Source organism: Anomaloglossus baeobatrachus, chromosome 8 (assembly GCF_048569485.1).
Source record: "Anomaloglossus baeobatrachus isolate aAnoBae1 chromosome 8, aAnoBae1.hap1, whole genome shotgun sequence".
In the NCBI taxonomy this organism is placed as follows: Eukaryota; Metazoa; Chordata; class Amphibia; order Anura; family Aromobatidae; genus Anomaloglossus; species Anomaloglossus baeobatrachus.
In genome coordinates, this window is record NC_134360.1 from 192622235 (window position 1) to 192643368 (window position 21134).

General features: G+C 42.4%; 1 protein-coding gene across 2 annotated transcripts in view; it reads left to right on the top strand.

The window, feature by feature from the left end:
• The window catches only part of BRDT (bromodomain testis associated), a 212624-nt gene extending 204096 nt beyond the window's left edge, over positions 1 to 8528 (top strand). Inside the window, exons 19-20 of one of the 2 annotated variants that reach the window (XM_075322321.1) lie at positions 2670 to 2859; positions 8128 to 8528. In XM_075322321.1, the coding sequence (XP_075178436.1) occupies positions 2670 to 2859; positions 8128 to 8196 (259 nt within the window). In that variant the 3' untranslated portion in view covers positions 8197 to 8528. The remainder of the gene's footprint in view (positions 1 to 2669; positions 2860 to 8127) is intronic. The other variant, XM_075322320.1, reaches the window with a different exon arrangement.
• Positions 8529 to 21134: the final 12606 nt, after the last annotated feature.

The following is a 21134-nucleotide window of genomic DNA, read 5'->3' on the forward strand; positions in this document are numbered from 1 at the left end:
CCAGAGTGCGGGACCCAGTTCACTGGAGGTCATACCGTGGGAAAACAGTTATGACCTCCGGTGAACTGAGTGACATCAGTGCTGTTAGTCGGGTCCCCCTTGTCAGCATTTCCTGGAGCCTGGAGAGATCGGACATGTTTTCAGTCTCTCCAGGCTCGGATGTAGCCGAGCCAGGATAGTCGTGGGACCTCGTGTGTATTACGTTGGACCTGCAGGGGTGTTTTGGGGGTTAATAAAGTGGTGAAAGAGGGTGTTTTTATTTATTTATTTTTTTTTGTATTTTATTCCAAAGAAAGGATTTTTTCCGCTGTTTGTTTTATTTACTTTCTCTTACAGATTAGTATTGGGGGGGGGGTCTCAGAGACCTAGATTTATGGCTTAGTGGCAGTTGTGGGCTGCCTGTTATGAACTGGTAACTGTGAATGATCACAAAAAATCCTATTAATCAGAAAAAAACAAAAAACACAAAAGTAGTTGGAAACTAAGCTAACCGCAATCCCTTATCGATCAGACAACACTAGAAGTAGCAGTGGGATGTTCCTAACACACTTAGACACCTTGTCACTGCCGGAGAAACTAGCTACACCTCAAAGATAGAAATAAGGAATCCTAACTTGCCTCGGAGTAGTCCCCAAAGGAATAGCAAGCTCCAACATGTAACGATGGTGATGTAAAAAAACACAATACATAGAAAATATAGATTAGCAAAGGTGAGGGGCGACTTACTAGATACAACAGGACAGGAAAGAGAACTGATTGCGGCCAGCAAAAAACACCAAACTCCTGATAGAAAAAAGACCTAAGACCACACGGTCTTCCCCCACTATATTAGGTACTGTTGTGCCAGACACTTTAAACAGAACTGCAGATATAATGGGAAGAAACAAAATCACAGAACAAATAATATTCAAAAATGCAAATAATGAAAATCAGAACAGGGAGAAACTCCCTCTCTTGCTGAAGGAACTGCAAAAATAGCAGAGAGCCAGATCCTCACATACAAGAAAGCAAACCCAGAACAAAATGGAAAGAAAAAAAAAACCACAAACACCCGTAGGTGCAAAACCAGCAATTAGGAAAAGAACACCTGCAGACTTACCTGGAGTGAATTCTGGCGCAGGATAAATAGAGGAAACTGAAGGACAAACTCCAAGCCATCTTCAGAGGCAGAAGCAAACATCGATCACCGGCAGCAACTAAGCAGAAACTGCTCTCCTATATACAGTAGGCTGGTCAGCAATAGGACTTCCAGGATTCCCAATTAATACCAACACCTGTTTGAGTCACAGATTCACACTCAGCTTCATTACCTTTCCTGGCCACTAGTGAGCTCCACACCAGCACCCACTCGGATGACATTCACAACAGCTGACCCAACAGTTGGGCTTTATCTTGGCTGGGTATCAAAATTGTTATGTGCAGGTACCCCCCACCGGTTTAACTTATTTATTTATTTATTTAAATAATATTTTGAAAAAACGCATTCGGTTCCTCCTATTATGATACAAAGTAAAGATAAGCTGGGGGCTGTAGCCATATGCTTTATCTGTGCTGGGTATCATAAAATGGGGGGGGGGACCCTATGCTAAATATTTTATTTATTTTTATATTACAATAGATGCACGTAGCGCCTGTGATTGGAAGTGTCAGACACGCTGTCACTCAGTGTGGGGGCACGTGTGACTGCACCCAATCACATGAGCCGGTGGGTGGGGAAAGCAATGCATATGCAATGAACGTAATGCGTTGCACCAGAAGTGAATGCGTGGCCTGGAAGCAGTGTACAGCTATGCCGGAGCCTCAATAAGTAAGAAGTGCTTGCTCCCATCCCCCTATCCCTTCTACCAACATTTTTAATCTCCGAATTCTGGTCCACATACTTGTATGGGGACGAGAATCCGGCCCGGAACTGGATTTTAAAAACCAGATCACCGGGATCAACTGGTCCCGGTTATCTGTGTGTCCGCTCATCACTAATCATAGGCTCTTGAGGCAGCTTTATTCTAGTGAAGTTTTCGAAATGATGACCTGAAACCTATTCGGTCTCCTTTACTTCTTCGTAGCACACAATGTCAGCCTTCTGGCACCGAGTAGGCCTCCAGCCTTACAAGACACGTTCAATGACGTTAAAGGCCTATATTTGACACGGAGAGCACTAGTGAAGTTTAATGATGGCGGAACATGACATTGTGTGCTTTGGAAAAGTAAAGAAGCCAGAGGGAACTACGTAGAGGACCAAACTGAGGGCTCTAGCAGGGTGACAATTTGCGATGAGGTGAATATTTTATTTTAATTTTTTTTACCTCCTCCACTTACTATGCTCTTGAGTCTAGTGAGACCTCAGAATATATGAAATTACATTGAAATTACATCTGAGACCCATCAACTTTTGATGTGAATAGAGTTTCTTCGCTAAATTCAATCAAACCACTGAATTAGAATTTCCGCAGATTCGCTCATCACTCCTTACTACCATAGTAGTTGCACATGTAGAGCTACTCTGATAAATAATCATGGTGCCCATCCCCTAGAAAAGCACACTTTTTAGCTTTGGCATCTATGAATTCTGGATAAATCCTTTCAAAACAACTCTGGTGGCATCAGGAACGTAACGTCTTGTTATGAGCACAGTATTTATATTGCATTTTAACACCCACAATGTTTTACAGAGACGCAAAAGAAATGGAATCAAGTAATGGTATATCCCCAGAGACAAGTAGTCCTGAAGTGCAACCTCTACATCTGCAAGAACCGGCCAGTGACCCCCATACACCGGATGTTGTCACCCCAGAAGGCCTCAACGAAGAAGAACGTATCCTGGCAAGAAGGAAAGAGCAAGAACGACGCCGCAGGGAGAGTGTAAGTGTTCGGCAAAGAAACCAGTCATGGCATTTGTCCTTATTACCAGTAGAATTGGTGTATGTTATTTGCATTGTATAAAGATATTGTACAGAATGACTGACTGACTGACTAAAACTTGAAGGCAATAGGTAAAATAATTACACCAAAATATCCCAATAAACACTATACAGCTAGTAAAAAAATATATCTTTATTGATGGCATATTCGCTAAAAACATTCATGACAAAATCCAAATGAAAACCTACATAAAAACTCAGTAAGCGGGAAAATGGGTCATACAGTATGGGTAACCATATAATAATTTATACAACCATCAGCGTGTGTGTGTGTGTGTGTGTGTGTGTGTGTGTGTGTGTGTGTGTGTGTATGTATGTATGTATGTGTGTATGTGTATATATATATATGTGTGTGTATATATATATATGTATATATATATATATGTATATATATATATATGTATATATATATATATGTATATATATATATATATATGTATATATATATATATATGTGTATATATATATATATATGTATATATATATGTATATATATATGTATATATGTATGTATATATATGTATGTATGTGTGTATATATATATATATATATATATATATATATATATATATATATATATGTATGTATATATATATATGTATATATATATTATATATACCGTATTTCTCGGACCATAAGACGCACTTTTTGTCCCCCAAATATTGGGGGAAAGTTGGGAGTGCGTCTTATGGTCTGACTATAGGGCTGCGGCCGGGAATGAGGGTGCTGCGGTGGAGCGGGTCATCGGGGGCACGAGCAGGCAGCAGCAGCGCCTGCCGTGACCACGTGGGCCCGCTCATTACATATGCACGCCCATCCTCCCACCCATTTCTCAGCGCAGAAGCCGTCGCTGATAGGTGGGCGGGAGGACGAGCGGGGACGCGCGCATAGTAAAGAGCCGGTCCACATGATCACCCCTGGCAATTACAGCCTGGAGTGATCATGTGCGGCTGTATTCACTGCCCCCCGCGCGTCATCATCAGCGCGGGGTGCAGTGAATCAATACACTCACCAGTCCCCGTATGTGGAGCCGTCCCCCTGCAGCACACGATGTCTTCCTGTCTGTGCCGGTCAGCTGATCTGTGCTGATCGGCACAGACAGGAAGACATCGCGATGCTGCAGGGGAACGGCTCCACACACACAGATTAGTGGCGCAGAGTGGAAGATGATCGGTGCTGGAGGGAGTGAGGAAGAGGTGAGTATAAACGTTTATTTTTTTTTCTCTGTGCTATAGGATACAGGCCATATACCAGGATGGTATATGAGCACGATGGGGGCATATAGCAGGATGGGAGTATATGAGCAGGATGGATGGGGGGTATATGAACAGGATGGGGGTATATGAACAGGATGGGAGTATATGACCATTATGGGGTATATGAACAGGATGGGAGTATATGAACAGGATGGGAGTATATGAACAGGATGGGAGTATATGAACAGGATGGGAGTATATGAACAGGATGGGAGTATATGAACAGGATGGGAGTATATGAACAGGATGGGAGTATATGAGCAGGATGGGAGTATATGAGCAGGATGAATGTGGGAATATGAGCAGGATGGATGGGGGTATATCAATAGGATGGAGGTATATGAACAGGAGGGGGTATATGAGCAGGATGGGCGTTTATAGCAGGATCATATACAAGGCAGGAGGATCATTACCAGGATGGGATACCTTAGTAGAGAATTCGGGGACATTACCCCATAACAGTGTCAGCAGTAGATCCTCGCCCCATAAGTGTGTCATGACCACATTTTTTTGCTTAAAGTTTTATTTTCCTATTTTCCTCCTCTAAAACCAGGGTGCGTCTTATAGTCCGGTGCGTCTTATAGTCCGAAAAATACGGTGTATATATATATATTTATATTAGATTAATGATACAGTCACTTGTGCCTTCATAACAGTAAATAACTAATACAGCCTCATCATTAACCTGCCCCCCTGAAACCTTATACCAAACCTGTAGTCATAATGACCGTACACCAGCTCACACTCCTGGATTCCCCATATACCCCAATCTCTTATTTAATACTGTATGACCTGTTTTTTTATGTAGGTTTTAATTTGTATTTTGTCAATGTTTTTAGCGAATATGCCATCAATAAAGATATATTTTTTTTTTTTACTAACTGTATAGTGTTTATTGGGATATTTTGGTTTAATTGACATTGGTATATCCTAATAGGAATAATATTTTTGACAAGCTTGGTCAAACTTCTAATTTTGGGTTAGAATAGGTAAAATAAATCCATCTATAGACCGTTCCTAGATGTTTTGCAGAGCCATTTTGTTTTAGGCAAAGCATGAATTGACCAAACTGAACCCTAATTCATGGTAATGTGATCTGTACAGAAATGTGTCGGAGTTTGCCTATTAAATGATGACCTTCAAGAGTGGCACAAATATAGGCACAACTCTAATGTAGGCACAATCAAACAGAGGGTCCTTGGACTGCTGCGTCCCGCAGGTGCTCCAGCAGTGTAGTAGTGCCAGATAAACCTGACTAGTTTGTGTCACGCTGCCAGGGCACTGACGAGCCAAGTAAATTACATCACATCATATATTGGATGATGCATTCCAGAACGGACTGTTCTCTTCAAATCCTGATGATCCCAATGGACTAGAAAAAGAGAACAACCCGTTCTTCAAACACTTTGTTCATTAAAATGTGATTTACTCCACTTTGATCTTCTGTGACTCCTTGTCCTGACAACTTGACACCAAGCCCCTGCATTGATAGTCTTCCGATAAAGGTTTATTAATAGTTTTTTTTAAAGTTGTGTGTATGTTCAGTTCAATAATCTAAACAAAAAAATCTATATATATATTATACAATTTTCACATTGACCTTTAGGCCTTATATTAGACTCCTGCTTCCTGTGTTTTACATAGACGTTACGTAGCACTAGGCTGACTCAGTCTCTATTTGCTTGTGTAGAAGTATAACCTGAGCATGCTCTAATCTGGGCAAAGGTCCATGTCAAATGAGGTACGCTGTGATCTCACCTATTGTAAATAATGGATCCTCTGATCAATTTCATTCTAATCCTGTCTGTGATGATAGTGAGACTGCTGAAATGTCATCAATACAGAACAGGAAGTAGGATTCTAGTATAAAGCCTAGTGGTCAGTGTGAAAATTCTAAGATTTCTACATTTTTATTGCTGGTGATATCAAAAACTACTTGGCGTAACGGTCATTTTCACTTTTATTTCATAAAGCAATAATACACAAAAAAATAAGAAACTTTATAATATATCTAATCAGAGAAGTTTGTTTCTTTCTCTGACAGAATTGATCAGTCATTACCAAAATTCTCAATTCTGAGGTAAAATCTGTGCTCAGTGAAGACTTTTCCACTACTGAGATAGGAGATGGCCATTGTTACTGATGAGATTCTATGATGACAGGAAGCGCTAGAGGCAGAGGGAAGGGGGCGCTAGAGCAGGGGGGGCGCTAGAAGCAGAGGGAGGCACTAAACCTAGTGCTCTCCCCTCCATTATATTGCAAAATGGGACTGCTGTCCTTGATATACCTTTCTTTTTCTTTGGTGTACATTTCGGTGATCTACACTTTTTTTTTTTTTTTTTTTGGGTGTAGTGTACCATATTTTTCGCTTTATAAGACGCACTTTTGTTCCACCAAATTTTGGGGGAAAGTAGGGGGTGCGTCTTATAATCCAAATATACGGATTATATACTGCAGGGCCCAGTGGAGGTGGGGGCAGCTCTGGAGCGGTGCTGGAGGTGGTGAAGGCTGCAGGAGGCAGCGGGAGATCTCCTGCTCCCGCTCATATAATATGCACTGCCCCTGTGCATCACCGTGGTGTTGAAACCGCACCACGGTGATGGGCTGGGGGAGCGGCGCATATTATATCTGCCTGTGTTAGATATGGCCCCCATGCTGCTGCCCATCCTAAAATAAAAAAGCTTTACTTACCTCCTCCAGTGCTGATCTCCGGTGTCTCCCCGGTCTCCCTGCTGCCGCTGTGATCAGGCACGTAGAGATGATGTCACTCTGCTGTGCCGATCACATGACCGACACAGAGAGCCAGGAAGTGCAGGAGCTCAGCGGCACGGAGGGAGACACGAGGGAGGACAGTGCTGGAGGAGGTAAGTAAAGAGTTTTTTATTTTACTATGGGCTGCAGCATGGGGGCCATCTCAAACACAGGGGGATGTGTGCCATCCATAGGGGGCCATGGGCAGCACAGGGGGACGTGTGCCATAAATAGGGGACGTGTGCGATAAGTAGGGGACGTGTGCCATAAGTAGGGGACGTGTGCCATAAGTAGGGGACGTGTGCCATAAGTAGGGGACGTGTGCCATAAGTAGGGGACGTGTGCCATAAGTAGGGGACGTGTGCCATAAGTAGGGGACGTGTGCCATAAGTAGGGGACGTGTGCCATAAGTAGGGGACGTGTGCCATAAGTAGGGGACGTGTGCCATAAATAGGGGACGTGTGCCATAAATAGGGGACGTGTGCCATAAATAGGGGACGTGTGCCAGCAATAGGAGACATGTGCCAGCAATTGGGGACGTGTGCCATCAATGGGGGACATGTGGCATCACTGGGGGACATGTGCCAGCACAAGGGGGCTATATTCACTATAAGGGGGCCATATCCAGATTAAGGGGGCTAATTTTAGGATGGGGAGGCTATGAGGGACATATACTCTATATGATTTGTTAGACGGACACTGGCATTATAAGACGGACCCCATTTAACATTTAAAAAAAAAATTCTCTTTTCCTTCACCAAATTTGGGGGTGCGTCTTATAATCAGATGCGTCTTATAAAGCGAAAAATACAGTGTATATATATTTTTGCACTGTACATTTTGTATATTTTAGGTATTTGCACTGTTATGCACTTGTGTGCGTATCTTTGTCTGTCCTCTTAATGCATATCCAATAAAAAATCATTTTTTCTGTGTGGATGTACATGAAGGGTACAGTGTCTATATACTGTGGATGCGCTGCCTCAATCCACCTCACTATTTGTTCCACAACACAAGCCTTTTCTGTAAGAAGTGAACTTGATAAGCTACTGCGGTTATTAGATGTTTCGTTTGATATCCTCCATCTCCAGAAACCTCTAGATGTCCTTTAACGATAACCTCTACAGGAAAATGTGACAATGACTCTCCACATCTCACAGAAAAGTGTGAATGAAGTAACAGCATCTTCCTTTCCTTTCCAGATGGCTGGAACCATTGACATGTATCTGCAGAGCGATATTATGGCGGATTTTGAAGAATATCTGTGCTGAACCCTGCAAATATTGCTTTGTACTGAGAATGTATTGATAGAGCTGGTAACTGTTGTAAGTGCGGTTACCTTCTAAGGCACCAATAAATATAGCTAATTGGACAATGGAGTCACAGGAGTGACAAAGAGCAAATTATAGATTATATATATATATATATATATATATATATATATATATATCATATTTTTCAAATAACACCTAGGATTATACATTTATTTTGTTTCAAAATGGAATATATTTAGTTGCATGTTTTGTAAATTAATTTTGTTGTCTTTTTTTTTTTATTTATTTTTTTTGTTTTAACAACTGTACACTTTTTGTTGACTTTGTACAGCTATCGTTCTAATAAAAGCCATTATTTCCTTAATGTTTATGTTGTTTAAGAGTACAGACAACAGCAGATTTAGTCTGTTTAGTGTATATTTGCATATTTCTATGACCAAGTTCACACGAGAGTCTACCGAAAAAAAAGTTTGCTTTTCACTAATTAAAAACACTATCACCTATGGCATTTGTTTTTATACATGAATAGTGATGAGTGGACTCGCAGATACCCGGGATTGGCGGGTCTAACTGGGTTAAAAAAACTAAGCATGGGGGTATTAAGCATGGGTCTCCCCAGCCTGAAAATACAATCTCCCAACTGTTCAGCTTTATCATGGCTCAGTATCAAAATTTGGGAAGGGGACCGCACACCGTTTTTTAAGATTATTGAAATCATTTTTAAAAGAAGCCGCATGCGGTTTCTCTTATTTTGATTCACAGCACATGGTTGTGGGCTGCAGTTTGTAGCCATGTGCTGGGTATAATAATTTGGGGGGACCCTTAAAGTGCCGTCACACTAAGCGACGCTCCAGCGATCCCACCAGCAACCTGACCTGGCAGGGATCGCTGGAGCGTCGCTACACGGGTTGCTGGTGAGCTGTCACACAGGCAGATCTCACCAGCAACCAGTGACCAGCCCCTAGCCAGCAGCGACGCGTGGAAGCGATGCTGCGCTTGGTAACTAAGGTAAATATCGGGTAACCAACCTGATATTTACCTTGGTTACCAACGCACACCGCTTAGCGCTGGCTCCCTGCACTCCTAGCCAGAGTACACATTGGGTTAATTACCCGATGTGTAGTCTGGCTATGTGTGCAGAGAGCAGGGAGCCGGCACTGACAGCGCGAGAGCGGCGGACGCTGGTGACGAAGGTAAATATCAGGTAACCAAGGAAAGGGCTTCTTGGTTACCCGATGTTTACCGTGGTTACCAGCGTCTGCAGAAGCCGGCTCCTGCTGCCTGCAAATTCAGTTGTTGCTCTGTCGCTGTCACACACGGCGATGTGTGCTTCACAGCGGGAGAGCAACAACTAAAAAATGGTCCAGGACATTCAAAATAAAAGAAAAAGAGGGTGCGCTCCTGTGTAAAATCTAATGATAACTTATTACGTGTGCAGTGTGATGGTCACACTCACCTGATCCTGTTGTACGTCAGGTACAACACTGGGGAGACAGCCGAAGGGAGGTCCACGGTGTACCGCTATGGCATCAGCGGGGATCTCGTCCTTTCCAGCCCGCAGTATTTCCAGCTCAGGCCGCCGCTCACGCGATCGATATCCCACATGGAGAGCACAGCCGTCAGACCAGCGCTGAGCTGCAGCTCCTCCTTTGTGGTGGACGGACCCGTAGAAACGATGCCGGTGACTCACCGGCCCTTCAGAGGCTTGATGTGATTCAGGCAGAGTCTTGGAACAGCTGCAGCAGCCCCGTGCACTCCAGGAAGGAGAATGAGAATGGATTTGGGGATAATGAAAAAACCACGGTGTTGGCTGCGCTGCTATTAAAGTTCATAAAGATGATGGTATTGTTCCAAAAAACTTTTTTTATTGCAAGATTATAAGCCACAACGCGTTTCGGGGTTAAATGTTCCCCCTTCCTCAGGTAGCAACAATCATATGAAGTGGTATGCCTTATATATACATAAATATGTAGGTCCCCACACCCCTTGATTAATTCAACATATGGATCATAATGATCAATCAGCAGGGTTTTCAGGGACCTCGCCTCACAAAAATCAATTGTACATATTCACATTTAACAGCGATGTTCAAGAAACCACAAATATATTTTATCTCAAGTATATTGTGATACCCTCATCATTAAAAAAATCTTTTGAAATATATTTAAAAATTAATAAACATGAATAAAAAACTCATCAAGGAAATTACTTTAAAAACAAGAAAATATGAAATTTAGATTTTGAGATTTAAAATTTACAAATGGAGGGTGAAAATGGATTAAATTAAATATAAATATAAATAAAAAAAAAAAAATTCTTACTAAAAAATAAAAAAAAAAAAAAAAATTTGACAAACAAAAAAAAAGAAAAAAAAAAAATTTAACTATACAGTTCTAATACAGGGCTAAAATATTAATTGTTAAAAGTGAGAGTGATAGCTCTAAAAATCCATAGAAAGGATCGCTAACTAAAACAGGTCATAATCCATAATTTATAGTGTTTGACATATGAAAAATACATTTGCTGAAAAGTAACTGCCTAAATAGTAATTAAACCATATTTTAACCTCAATTTTATTTTATTTATGGTGCTAGTGAAAATTATGCTCTATTTGATCTGCTCAGTCATTATATTGAGGCCTTCTGGATTCAAAGTGGCTAATTTAAATATCCAGAAGGATTCGCGTTCCACCAACCTCCAATACCTAGCTGTAACATCAGCCATAACCTGCTCAATAATCACCATTTTGACATTGTCTCTGTCTTTATCATGTTCCAATAAAAAATGCCTGGAGAGACTGTGGGTTACTATACCATGGCGAATATTGTATCTATGACAGTTTAGTCTATTGTGTACCATTTGCGTTGTGCGGCCTACATATTGTAGGCCGCACGGACATTCTAATAGATAAATGACATAGGAGCTGGTGCAACAGAGATGTTGCTTTATTAAGAATTCCTCTCCTGTTATATTTGATTTGAAGGATTGTACGCCATGTTTTAATGTTCTGCAGCATAAACATCGGATTTGTCCACAATGGAAATTCCCGACTGGTTTGTTAATATCTAATCCATTTTGAGGCAACTGAGTTTTTTTTAAAATTGTTGTTTTGCTAGGTGCGATTAAATTTTTGAGGTTTTTACTTCTCCTAAAAATAACCTGAGGTTTATCGGGTAAACATCCCGAAAGGATCCTGTCCCCTTTTAAAATATGCCAGTGTCTCCCTACAAGCTCCTTTACTTTACCATACGAATCACTAAAGGTAGTCACTAAACAGCTTTCGAAGGTGGTTTCATTTCCCTGTACTCCTATATTTGTCTTTTTCCCTTCAATAATATCCAAACATTTATCTTGATCCAATAGGAGGCTTCTTTTGTAAGCATCAGTCAATATTTTTTTCGGATAGCCTTTACTACTGAAGCGACTTTGCAATATTCTAGCTTCAGCTTTGAAAGAAGCAATATTGGTACAGTTCTTCCTGATGCGCCAATATTGCCCATACGGTATATTTTTTATCCATGTAGGGAGATGGCTGCTTGAAAATTCAAGATAACTATTGACATCCACCCTTTTAAAAAAGGTGGATGTTTCAATAGTGTCCTCCTCATTGAATTTGATATTAAGATCCAGGAACTGGATAGATTTCCGGGACATTGTGGCTGTAAATCTTAGCCCCCATTCATTCAGATTGAGTGACTTTACGAAATTTTGAGCACTTTCCTCAGAACCTGACCAGACAAAGAACAGGTCATCTATGAATCTACGATAAAATACCATGTTCTCCAGCGCTAGGGGGGACTGTGCAATATGAAGGGACTCGAAGCACCCCATATACAGATTTGCAAAACTGGGGGCAAATCTCGTCCCCATTGCACAGCCCTTCAATTGTCGGTAGGTCCTTTCCTCAAAAGTAAAGACATTGTGATGTAAAATAAACTCAATGGATTGCAAAATAAATTCCCTCTGAGAGGTTGGAAGTGAGTCATCCATTGCCAGATAGGATTCCACACTTTTCAACCCCAACTGATGATCAATGTTTGAATATAACGCAGCTACATCCAATGTAATAAAAAGACCATTCGGAATGGCAGGTAGTTTTCTCAGTAGCCTAATAAGGTGTGAGGAGTCTCTTAAATGTGAATCTAGTTTGCCGACATATTTTTGCAAAAAAAAGGTCAACATAATGTGACAAATTAGCCGTAATAGAATTGATTCCAGAAATGATTGGTCTTCCCGGCGGGTTGGTAAGGCTTTTGTGGATTTTCGGGAGAAAATAATAAAAAGGTACTGAATAATGCTTAATGTCCAGATACTGTCTCTCCCTTTTATTCAGTATCATTTCCTCACCCGCCTTTTTAATCATAGTTTTATACACAATGAAGTACTCAGGGGATGGGTCTTCTATTAGGGTCTCATAATATTCCAGATCTCCTAGTTGTTTCAAACCCTCCTCCACATACCATTCCCTGTTCATCAACACCACCCCTCCCCCTTTATCCGCACTTCTTATTATCAATCCATGATTATTTTTGAGAGAATATATTGCACGCCTCTCTTCCCTTGTTAGATTATCATTTTTAAATTTACACCGGAATTCTCTGATATCCTTAAGCAGAAGTTGGTGAAAAGTTTCAATATTATTTCCCCTGTGGTGGTGGGGATAAAAATTCTTGTTGCCTTTCACTTGTACAAAAAATCATAGCTCACCCCTCTTCACTCCCAGGCTCCAACCGATGCAGGGAACGCCCAGGCCCGGGCGGAAAGACAACTTCAAAAAAGGCAGATATCCAGCATCAAGGAGAGTAGTAGATTAAAACTTGCTTTTATTTAGGCGAGTAAAAACAAAATGTAGTCCAGTAAGCACAGAGGCACAAGTTTTAGGCGTGTAAACCAACGCGTTTCGACCAGAGCGTCTTATTCATGGCATGTGGATTACCCCAAAACTGATAGCATATATAGGAGGCACACATTATACGTCATTGGCAAGGCTGAGTGCTTAATTAAAATTAAAACAGGTGCAAGTCCCAGTGCAGTATAAACATATAAACATATGGGACTGGAGTAAAAACATGTGGGTGGAAAACCGCAATATGAAGAACAACATATACATTGACATGTAAATGAAAAAATATAAATACAAAACAGATCAAAAGTTATAGTTGACAGAGGATTTGAATTGAAAACAAAAAGTGAGTATGCATGTGTGCATATATATATGTGCTTCATTTAAGGAAATTGTAATGAAGCATTAGAAAAAGAAGTGAAGAAATTTTTTATTTTTTATTTCAACTTATTGTAAGAAAGGAACCTGCTGGACATTCAGACTGTGCGATATTATAGCACCAGATCCGAAAATCCTGCTTGAATCCATAATTAGTGCACCTGCTCTGATGATTCAGTACGTGGCTGGGCCGATTCCAATAAATTTAAATAAGTCCAGAAAATTTGCAATGGACATTCACAAAAAAACTGTGGAACAATCATGGTGTTATATGCACTGGCAATCGACATATCCCGCAAAAGCCATGCAAGTCTCGCAGGTAGCATACTCATAATGTAACATATATAATGGATTTGACAAGAGGTAATTTCCTTTCGATGAGTCACTAGCCATGAATGGCATTCAATACATACTCAGGCATTATATATGAAACTTGCGTAGATGAAAAGTAAACCTTTAACAAGTTTACCTTTATTCCACATAGTTTTTTGTATATTAAAAGGACATTTAGTCATTTATAGTAATGAAGTATATATTTTATATTCTTTGCAAAAATAATTTTAATGATATCATGACATTGAGAAGGAAAACTATATAGTGCATGGAAAATCTTATTAAACCTGCGATAGCCCGCGAGTCTCCCTTCCAAATTAACAGTAGGTCGTCTATGTATCTAGTGTAAAAAATAATATGGTCAAAAAATGGATTGTTATGTAGATCAAAAATATAGACCTCTTCAAAGACCGCCACCACAATATTAGCTAAAGATGGGGAAAATTTTCCCCCCATACTAACTCCACAACGCTGTAAATAAAATTCCTTGTTGAAAGAAAAATAGTTGTGTGTTAAGAGAAAATTAAAATGAAAATTCTTGGATCTTTCTATATCTATTGGAATCAGCTAAATTATCGGAGTATATATATAATGAGGGAATTAAGCTGGATCCTTTCGATCTGGCGCTACAATACGAGTGGTACCTTTCTGATGCCCTGGATGTCAATGTCTCTAGAATTTCAGCGGTCTGACGATACCCTGTTAATATTTACAACAGATACTTGTACTCATTTACATTTATGGGCATCGAAGAAGTGATCAAACCAGTAAGAGGAGGAGATTGCAGAGGAAAACTCCTGAATATAGAATCCTTCGGGATCTTCAGGCTTGGTATTGGGATACCGCACGGTCTGAACACCCGATAGGACTTAATTCTGCAATTTTCCTAAGTAACCCACTAAAAACAAAAACAATAAAGATAATTCATAAACAATCAGGTTTAATAAGATTTTCCATGCACTATATAGTTTTCCTTCTCAATGTCATGATATCATTAAAATTATTTTTGCAAAGAATATAAAATATATACTTCATTACTATAAATGACTAAATGTCCTTTTAATATACAAAAAACTATGTGGAATAAAGGTAAACTTGTTAAAGGTTTACTTTTCATCTACGCAAGTTTCATATATAATGCCTGAGTATGTATTGAATGCCATTCATGGCTAGTGACTCATCGAAAGGAAATTACCTCTTGTCAAATCCATTATATATGTTACATTATGAGTATGCTACCTGCGAGACTTGCATGGCTTTTGCGGGATATGTCGATTGCCAGTGCATATAACACCATGATTGTTCCACAGTTTTTTTGTGAATGTCCATTGCAAATTTTCTGGACTTATTTAAATTTATTGGAATCGGCCCAGCCACGTACTGAATCATCAGAGCAGGTGCACTAATTATGGATTCAAGCAGGATTTTCGGATCTGGTGCTATAATATCGCACAGTCTGAATGTCCAGCAGGTTCCTTTCTTACAATAAGTTGAAATAAAAAATAAAAAATAAAAAATTTCTTCACTTCTTTTTCTAATGCTTCATTACAATTTCCTTAAATGAAGCACATATATATATGCACACATGCATACTCACTTTTTGTTTTCAATTCAAATCCTCTGTCAACTATAACTTTTGATCTGTTTTGTATTTATATTTTTTCATTTACATGTCAATGTATATGTTGTTCTTCATATTGCGGTTTTCCACCCACATGTTTTTACTCCAGTCCCATATGTTTATATGTTTATACTGCACTGGGACTTGCACCTGTTTTAATTTTAATTAAGCACTCAGCCTTGCCAATGACGTATAATGTGTGCCTCCTATATATGCTATCAGTTTTGGGGTAATCCACATGCCATGAATAAGACGCTCTGGTCGAAACGCGTTGGTTTACACGCCTAAAACTTGTGCCTCTGTGCTTACTGGACTACATTTTGTTTTTACTCGCCTAAATAAAAGCAAGTTTTAATCTACTACTCTCCTTGATGCTGGATATCTGCCTTTTTTGAAGTTGTCTTTCACTTGTACATGTACGAAACCATCAGGGGCTTCCCCATCAGTATCAACCCTTTTCCCACTTGCCTGTTTTGATAATATTAGAAAGTGTCTTCTTAGCGTGATTTTGCGCACAAAATCATTGATGTCTAAGAAGAGACGGAAGGTATCAACATTACTAGAGGGGCAATAGGAAAGACCCCTTTTGAGCAATCGAATTTCACCTCGTTCTAACTGGTGACTAGAAAGATTGAAAATTCCAATGTCCTTGTACTCTGTTATCTAAACCGCTGTCCTTTTTAGTGGAGTTGGGTTTATCCCTGTTCTTGTTTCCTCCTCCCCCTCTACATCCTCTTCTCTTATTTTTCTTTTTATTCGAGCTTTTGAGGGTAACAGGTGAAAAAACTCAGTAATTTTTTTTTCTCCATAGCTCCCCGAGGAGGTATGGGTGAGGTTGAAACCTGTTCAGTTGCTCCTACACCCATACTATTGGGACAGGGTTCGTCAAGTTTAGAATTTATATTATCCTGTACAGTCCGCAGACCCCCCAAGTCTGAGGAGGGGGGTTCACTAGCAATAATTTCTGAAACCTCTGGATTTTTTAGAAATTCTTGAATTTTTTTATTTTTTTGGATTTTTTGCATTTTTTGGGGCTCATATATCACTGACTCCTGAGTTTCATGTAGAGTAACTAAGGTAAATATTGGGTAACCAACCCGATATTTACCTTGGTTACCAGCGCACACCGCTTAGCGCTGGCTCCCTGCACTCCTAGCCAGAGTACACATCGGGTTAATTACCCGATGTGTAGTCTGGCTATGTGTGGAGGGAGCAGGGAGCCGGCACTGACATCGTGAGAGCGGCGGACACTGGTAACGAAGGTAAATATCGGGTAACCAAGGAAAGGGCTTCTTGGTTACCCGATGTTTACCGTGGTTACCAGCGTCCGCAGAAGCCGGCTCCTGCTGCCTGCACATTTAGTTGTTGCTCTGTCGCTGTCACACACAGCGATCTGTGCTTCACAGCGGGAGAGCAACAACTAAAAAATGGTCCAGGACATTCAGCAACAACCAGCGACCTCACAGCAGGGGCCAAGCTGTTGCTGGATGTCACACACAGCAACATCGCTAGCAACATCGCTGCTACATCACAAAAGTCCTGCCTCAGCAGCGATGTTGCTAGCGATGTTGCTTAGTGTGACTTGGCCTTTAGGCAATTTGTTTATTTTTACACCAATCTATAGTGACCCGCAGACAGGGTCTGTGATTGGTTGCAGTCAGACACATCGTCACACAGGCTGGGGGCGCGTCTGACTGCAACCAATCACAGATGTCAGGATTGCCAGTGGGCAGGGAAAGCAGTGAATATGTATGAAGCTAATGAGTGGCCTCGGAAGCAGTTACAGCCGTGTCGGAGACTCGAAGTATAGCGCTCCTGTTTTCTTCTTTTTTTTTTTTTTTTTTTTTTTTTTTTTTATTACCCGATTTGCCGGACCCGAATCATTACTCTGATTCCCCTCAAAACTCCAGTTGCGGCACTTGGGTACTTTTGAACCCGCATGGATCCATACTCTTACATCACTAACATTGAATAAAATTTACAAACCAAAAACTGTTTCCTATGCTAATGGCAATATGTTTACATAAATAAGATACTATATGGGATTTTTTTTATTATTATTTATTTATAGAGCACCATTAATTCCATGGTGCTGTACATGAGAAGGGGGTTACATACAGAATACATACACAAGTTACAGTAGACAGACTAGTATAGAGGGAAGAGGGCCCTACCCTTGCGGGCTTACATTCTATAGGATTGTGGGGATAGAAACAAACTAAAAGGAGCTGCTGATGTTCCAGAATTGAATCATTGTTAATCATTCATTGGCGTGGTATAGAGCGATTCCTTGGCCCGACAGTGCTACTTGACAAAAAAAAAATCCTAACTATCCCTCATCTAATAGGAAGAAAGCTGTCTCTGTGGTGACATCCATTGGAGGTAGCTGTCTGACAAGCTACACCCATGTGCACACGGGTTATTTAGGATTCTTGCCTCTTGTCAGTGCAAAGTAGGACACTGGGCATTGACTTAATGGGTATCTACCTCTAATGGGTGCACCAGTGATGCGACTTTCTTTATTTCTTGAAAGAAAGCTAATTTGCTATGCATAATAAAGTGGTTGGTTTACATCCAGATACAATTTATGTATGCGTCAGTATCTTTTTTAGTAATATCTAGCCGAAAAGGGGCAGTGACCGTTCTTCCATTAAAATAATATACACCTATGATATGTCAAACGTATTTCTATTAGCATTGTGGGTCGTATAATGGCCAGATCAATATTTAATCACTGGCACAGATAAACGCATGTAAACCAAACACGTGCTTCATGGCAGACAATAACGTATATCCTCCTTTCACAATGTTTACATACATCTGCACATGCAGAACAATCTTACACCTTTCTTTGTCGCTCCTAATTGGGAGACCCAGACAATTGGGGTGTATAGCTATGCCTCCGGAGGCCACACAAAGTATTACACTAAAAGTGTAAAGCCCCTCCCCTTCAGCCTATACACCCCCCGTACTGCTACGGGCTCATCAGTTTTTATGCTTTGTGCGAAGGAGGTCAGACATCCACGCATAGCTCCACAGCTTAGTCAGCAGCAGCTGCTGACTATGTCGGATGGAAGAAAAGAGGGCCCATAACAGGGCCCCCAGCATGCTCCCTTCTCACCCCACTTTTGTCGGCGGTGTTGTTAAGGTTGAGGTATCCATTGCGGGTACGCAGGCTGGAGCCCACATGCTGCTTTCCTTCCCCATCCCTCAATTAGGGCTCTGGGTGAAGTGGGATCCCATCGGTCTCCAGGCACAGGAGACCGTGCTCCATCCACAGCTCCTGAGGACCCTGCTGGATAGGAGCCGAGTATCGTTCAGGGACATGGCCCTGCTACTTGGAGGTACTCTGTGTCCCCGTGGGGACTGCGCACAGCAACACTCCAGCATTGCTGGGTGTGCTAGTGCACCGGGGACAGCAGCGCTGGCTGCATGTGTGCCACTATACACTCAGCGTCGCTGAGTGTATTTGTGTAGGGGGACTGCCGCACTGACCGCCGCTGCCATGGTTATGCCTGCGGCGCGGCTGAGACTGTTAGTGCGCCGGGGACTTCCGCGCCGACCGCGCTTATACGGCGGCCGCGCTTATAACTATAGTCCCCGGCTTCTGCGGCCTAGTCTCATTCTTTTCCCGCCCCCAGCCCTGCCAGTCAGGGGAAGGTCGGGACGCTGTACAGGTCGGCAGCACTGAGGTCTGGAGCATGCTTTGCATACTCCACCCCCCTCACTCTGCACAATGGGGCACCAGTTCCCGCACTTTTCTGGGTCACGCCCACGGCTCCCTCCTCTCCTCAGGACGCCGGCAGCCATTCCTCTCAGCTCTGCTAACGCTGGAGAGGAGAGACAAGCTCAAAGAGACCCAGGCAGGAATTCTGGTGCCCACACAAACGCTTTGCGCAGGCGGTAAGCAGCACCTGTGGTGCTGGCCCCACTAGTGCAGAAGTGTACTTATAGTTTATATGATTATAGTCTATACTTTACACTGTAGGGTGCACTGTTGATTTGTGGCTATTTACCCTCCTGTATTGCTCAGAGGAGACAACAGCATGTCGTCCACAAATAGCAAGGGTGCCATGGCACAGACTTACTATGCTGCCTGTGCAGCATGTACGGCTATACTGCCGGCAGGTTCCACTGACCCTCATTGTGTGCAATGCTCGGCCCCTGTGGCACTTTCTCAGCCGGAGCCTCTGCTAGGGGTGGCCCAGGGAGAACCACCTGTTAACACTGTCCAGGTGACAGGGACGGAGTTTGCAGTTTTTACTGAAAGACTTTCTGAGACTATGGCTAAGATATTAGAAGCCTTGCAGTCCAGGCCGGCATCTCAAGCCAGGGGCACTGTGGTATCATTGTCCCCTGGTCCCCCTCAGTTGGAACAGCAATGTCTTCCCGGGGTGTCTCATGGATCCCAGGGTGAGATCTCTGACACGGACCGCAGCCCCAGACCGACTAAGCGAGCTCGCTATGAAGTTCCCTCGACATCATCACAATGTTCAGGGTCTCAGCGAGAGGACTCTCTGTATGATGAAGCGGAGGTAGCTGATCAGGATTCTGATCCTGAAGCCGCTCTCAACCTTGATACTCCTGATGGGGACGCCATAGTGAATGATCTTATTGCGTCCATCAATGAAATGTTGGATATTTCTCCCTCAGCTCCTCCAGTGGAGGAGTCAGCTTCTCAGCAGGAGAAATTCCGTTTCAGGTTTCCCAAGCGTACAAAGAGTATGTTTCTGGACCACTCTGACTTCAGAGAGGCAGTCCAGAAACACCGAGCTTATCCAGATAAGCGTTTTTCCAAGCGCCTTAAGGATACACGTTACCCTTTTTCCCCCTGACGTGGTCAAGGGCTGGACTCAGTGTCCCAAGGTGGATCCTCCAATCTCCAGACTGGCGGCTAGATCCATAGTTGCAGTGGAAGATGGAGCTTCACTCAAGGATGCCACTGACAGACAGATGGAGCTCTGGTTGAAATCCATCTATGAAGCTATCGGCGCGTCTTTTGCTCCAGCATTCGCAGCCGTATGGGCACTCCAAGCTATCTCAGCTGGTCAGGCGCAAATTGACGCACTCACGTACGTCTGCGCCGCAGGTGGTGTCCATAACCTCTCAAACGTCGGCATTTGCGTCCTACGCTATTAATGCTGTCCTGGACTCTGCGACCCGTACGGCGGTTGCAGCCGCCAATTCGGTGGTAATACGCAGGGCCTTGTGGCTGCGGGAATGGAAGGCAGATTCGGCTTCCAAAAAAGTGCTTAACTGGATTGCCATTTTCTGGCGACCGTTTGTTTGGTGAGAGATTGGATGAAATCATCAAACAATCCAAGGGAAAGGAAACATCCTTACCCCAAGCCAAACCAAAAACACCCCAACAGAGGAGGGGACAGTCGAGGTTTCGGTCCTTTCGGGGTGCGGGCAGGTCACAATTCTCCTCGTCCAAACGGCCTCAGAAGGATCAGAGGAACGCCGACGCATGGCGGTCTAAATCACGCCCTAAAAAGACCGCCGGAGGTGCCGCTACCAAGGCGGCTTCCTCATGACTTACGGCCTCCTCACACCGCATCCTCGGTCGGTGGCAGGCTCTCCCGCTTTTGCGACACCTGGCTGCCACAAGTAAAAGACCGTTGGGTGAGAGACATTTTGTCTCACGGTTACAGGATAGAGTTCAGCTCTCGTCCTCCGACTCGATTCTTCAGAACATCTCCGCCTCCCGAGCGAGCCGAGGCTCTTCTGCAGGCGGTGGGCATTCTGAAGGCAGAAGGA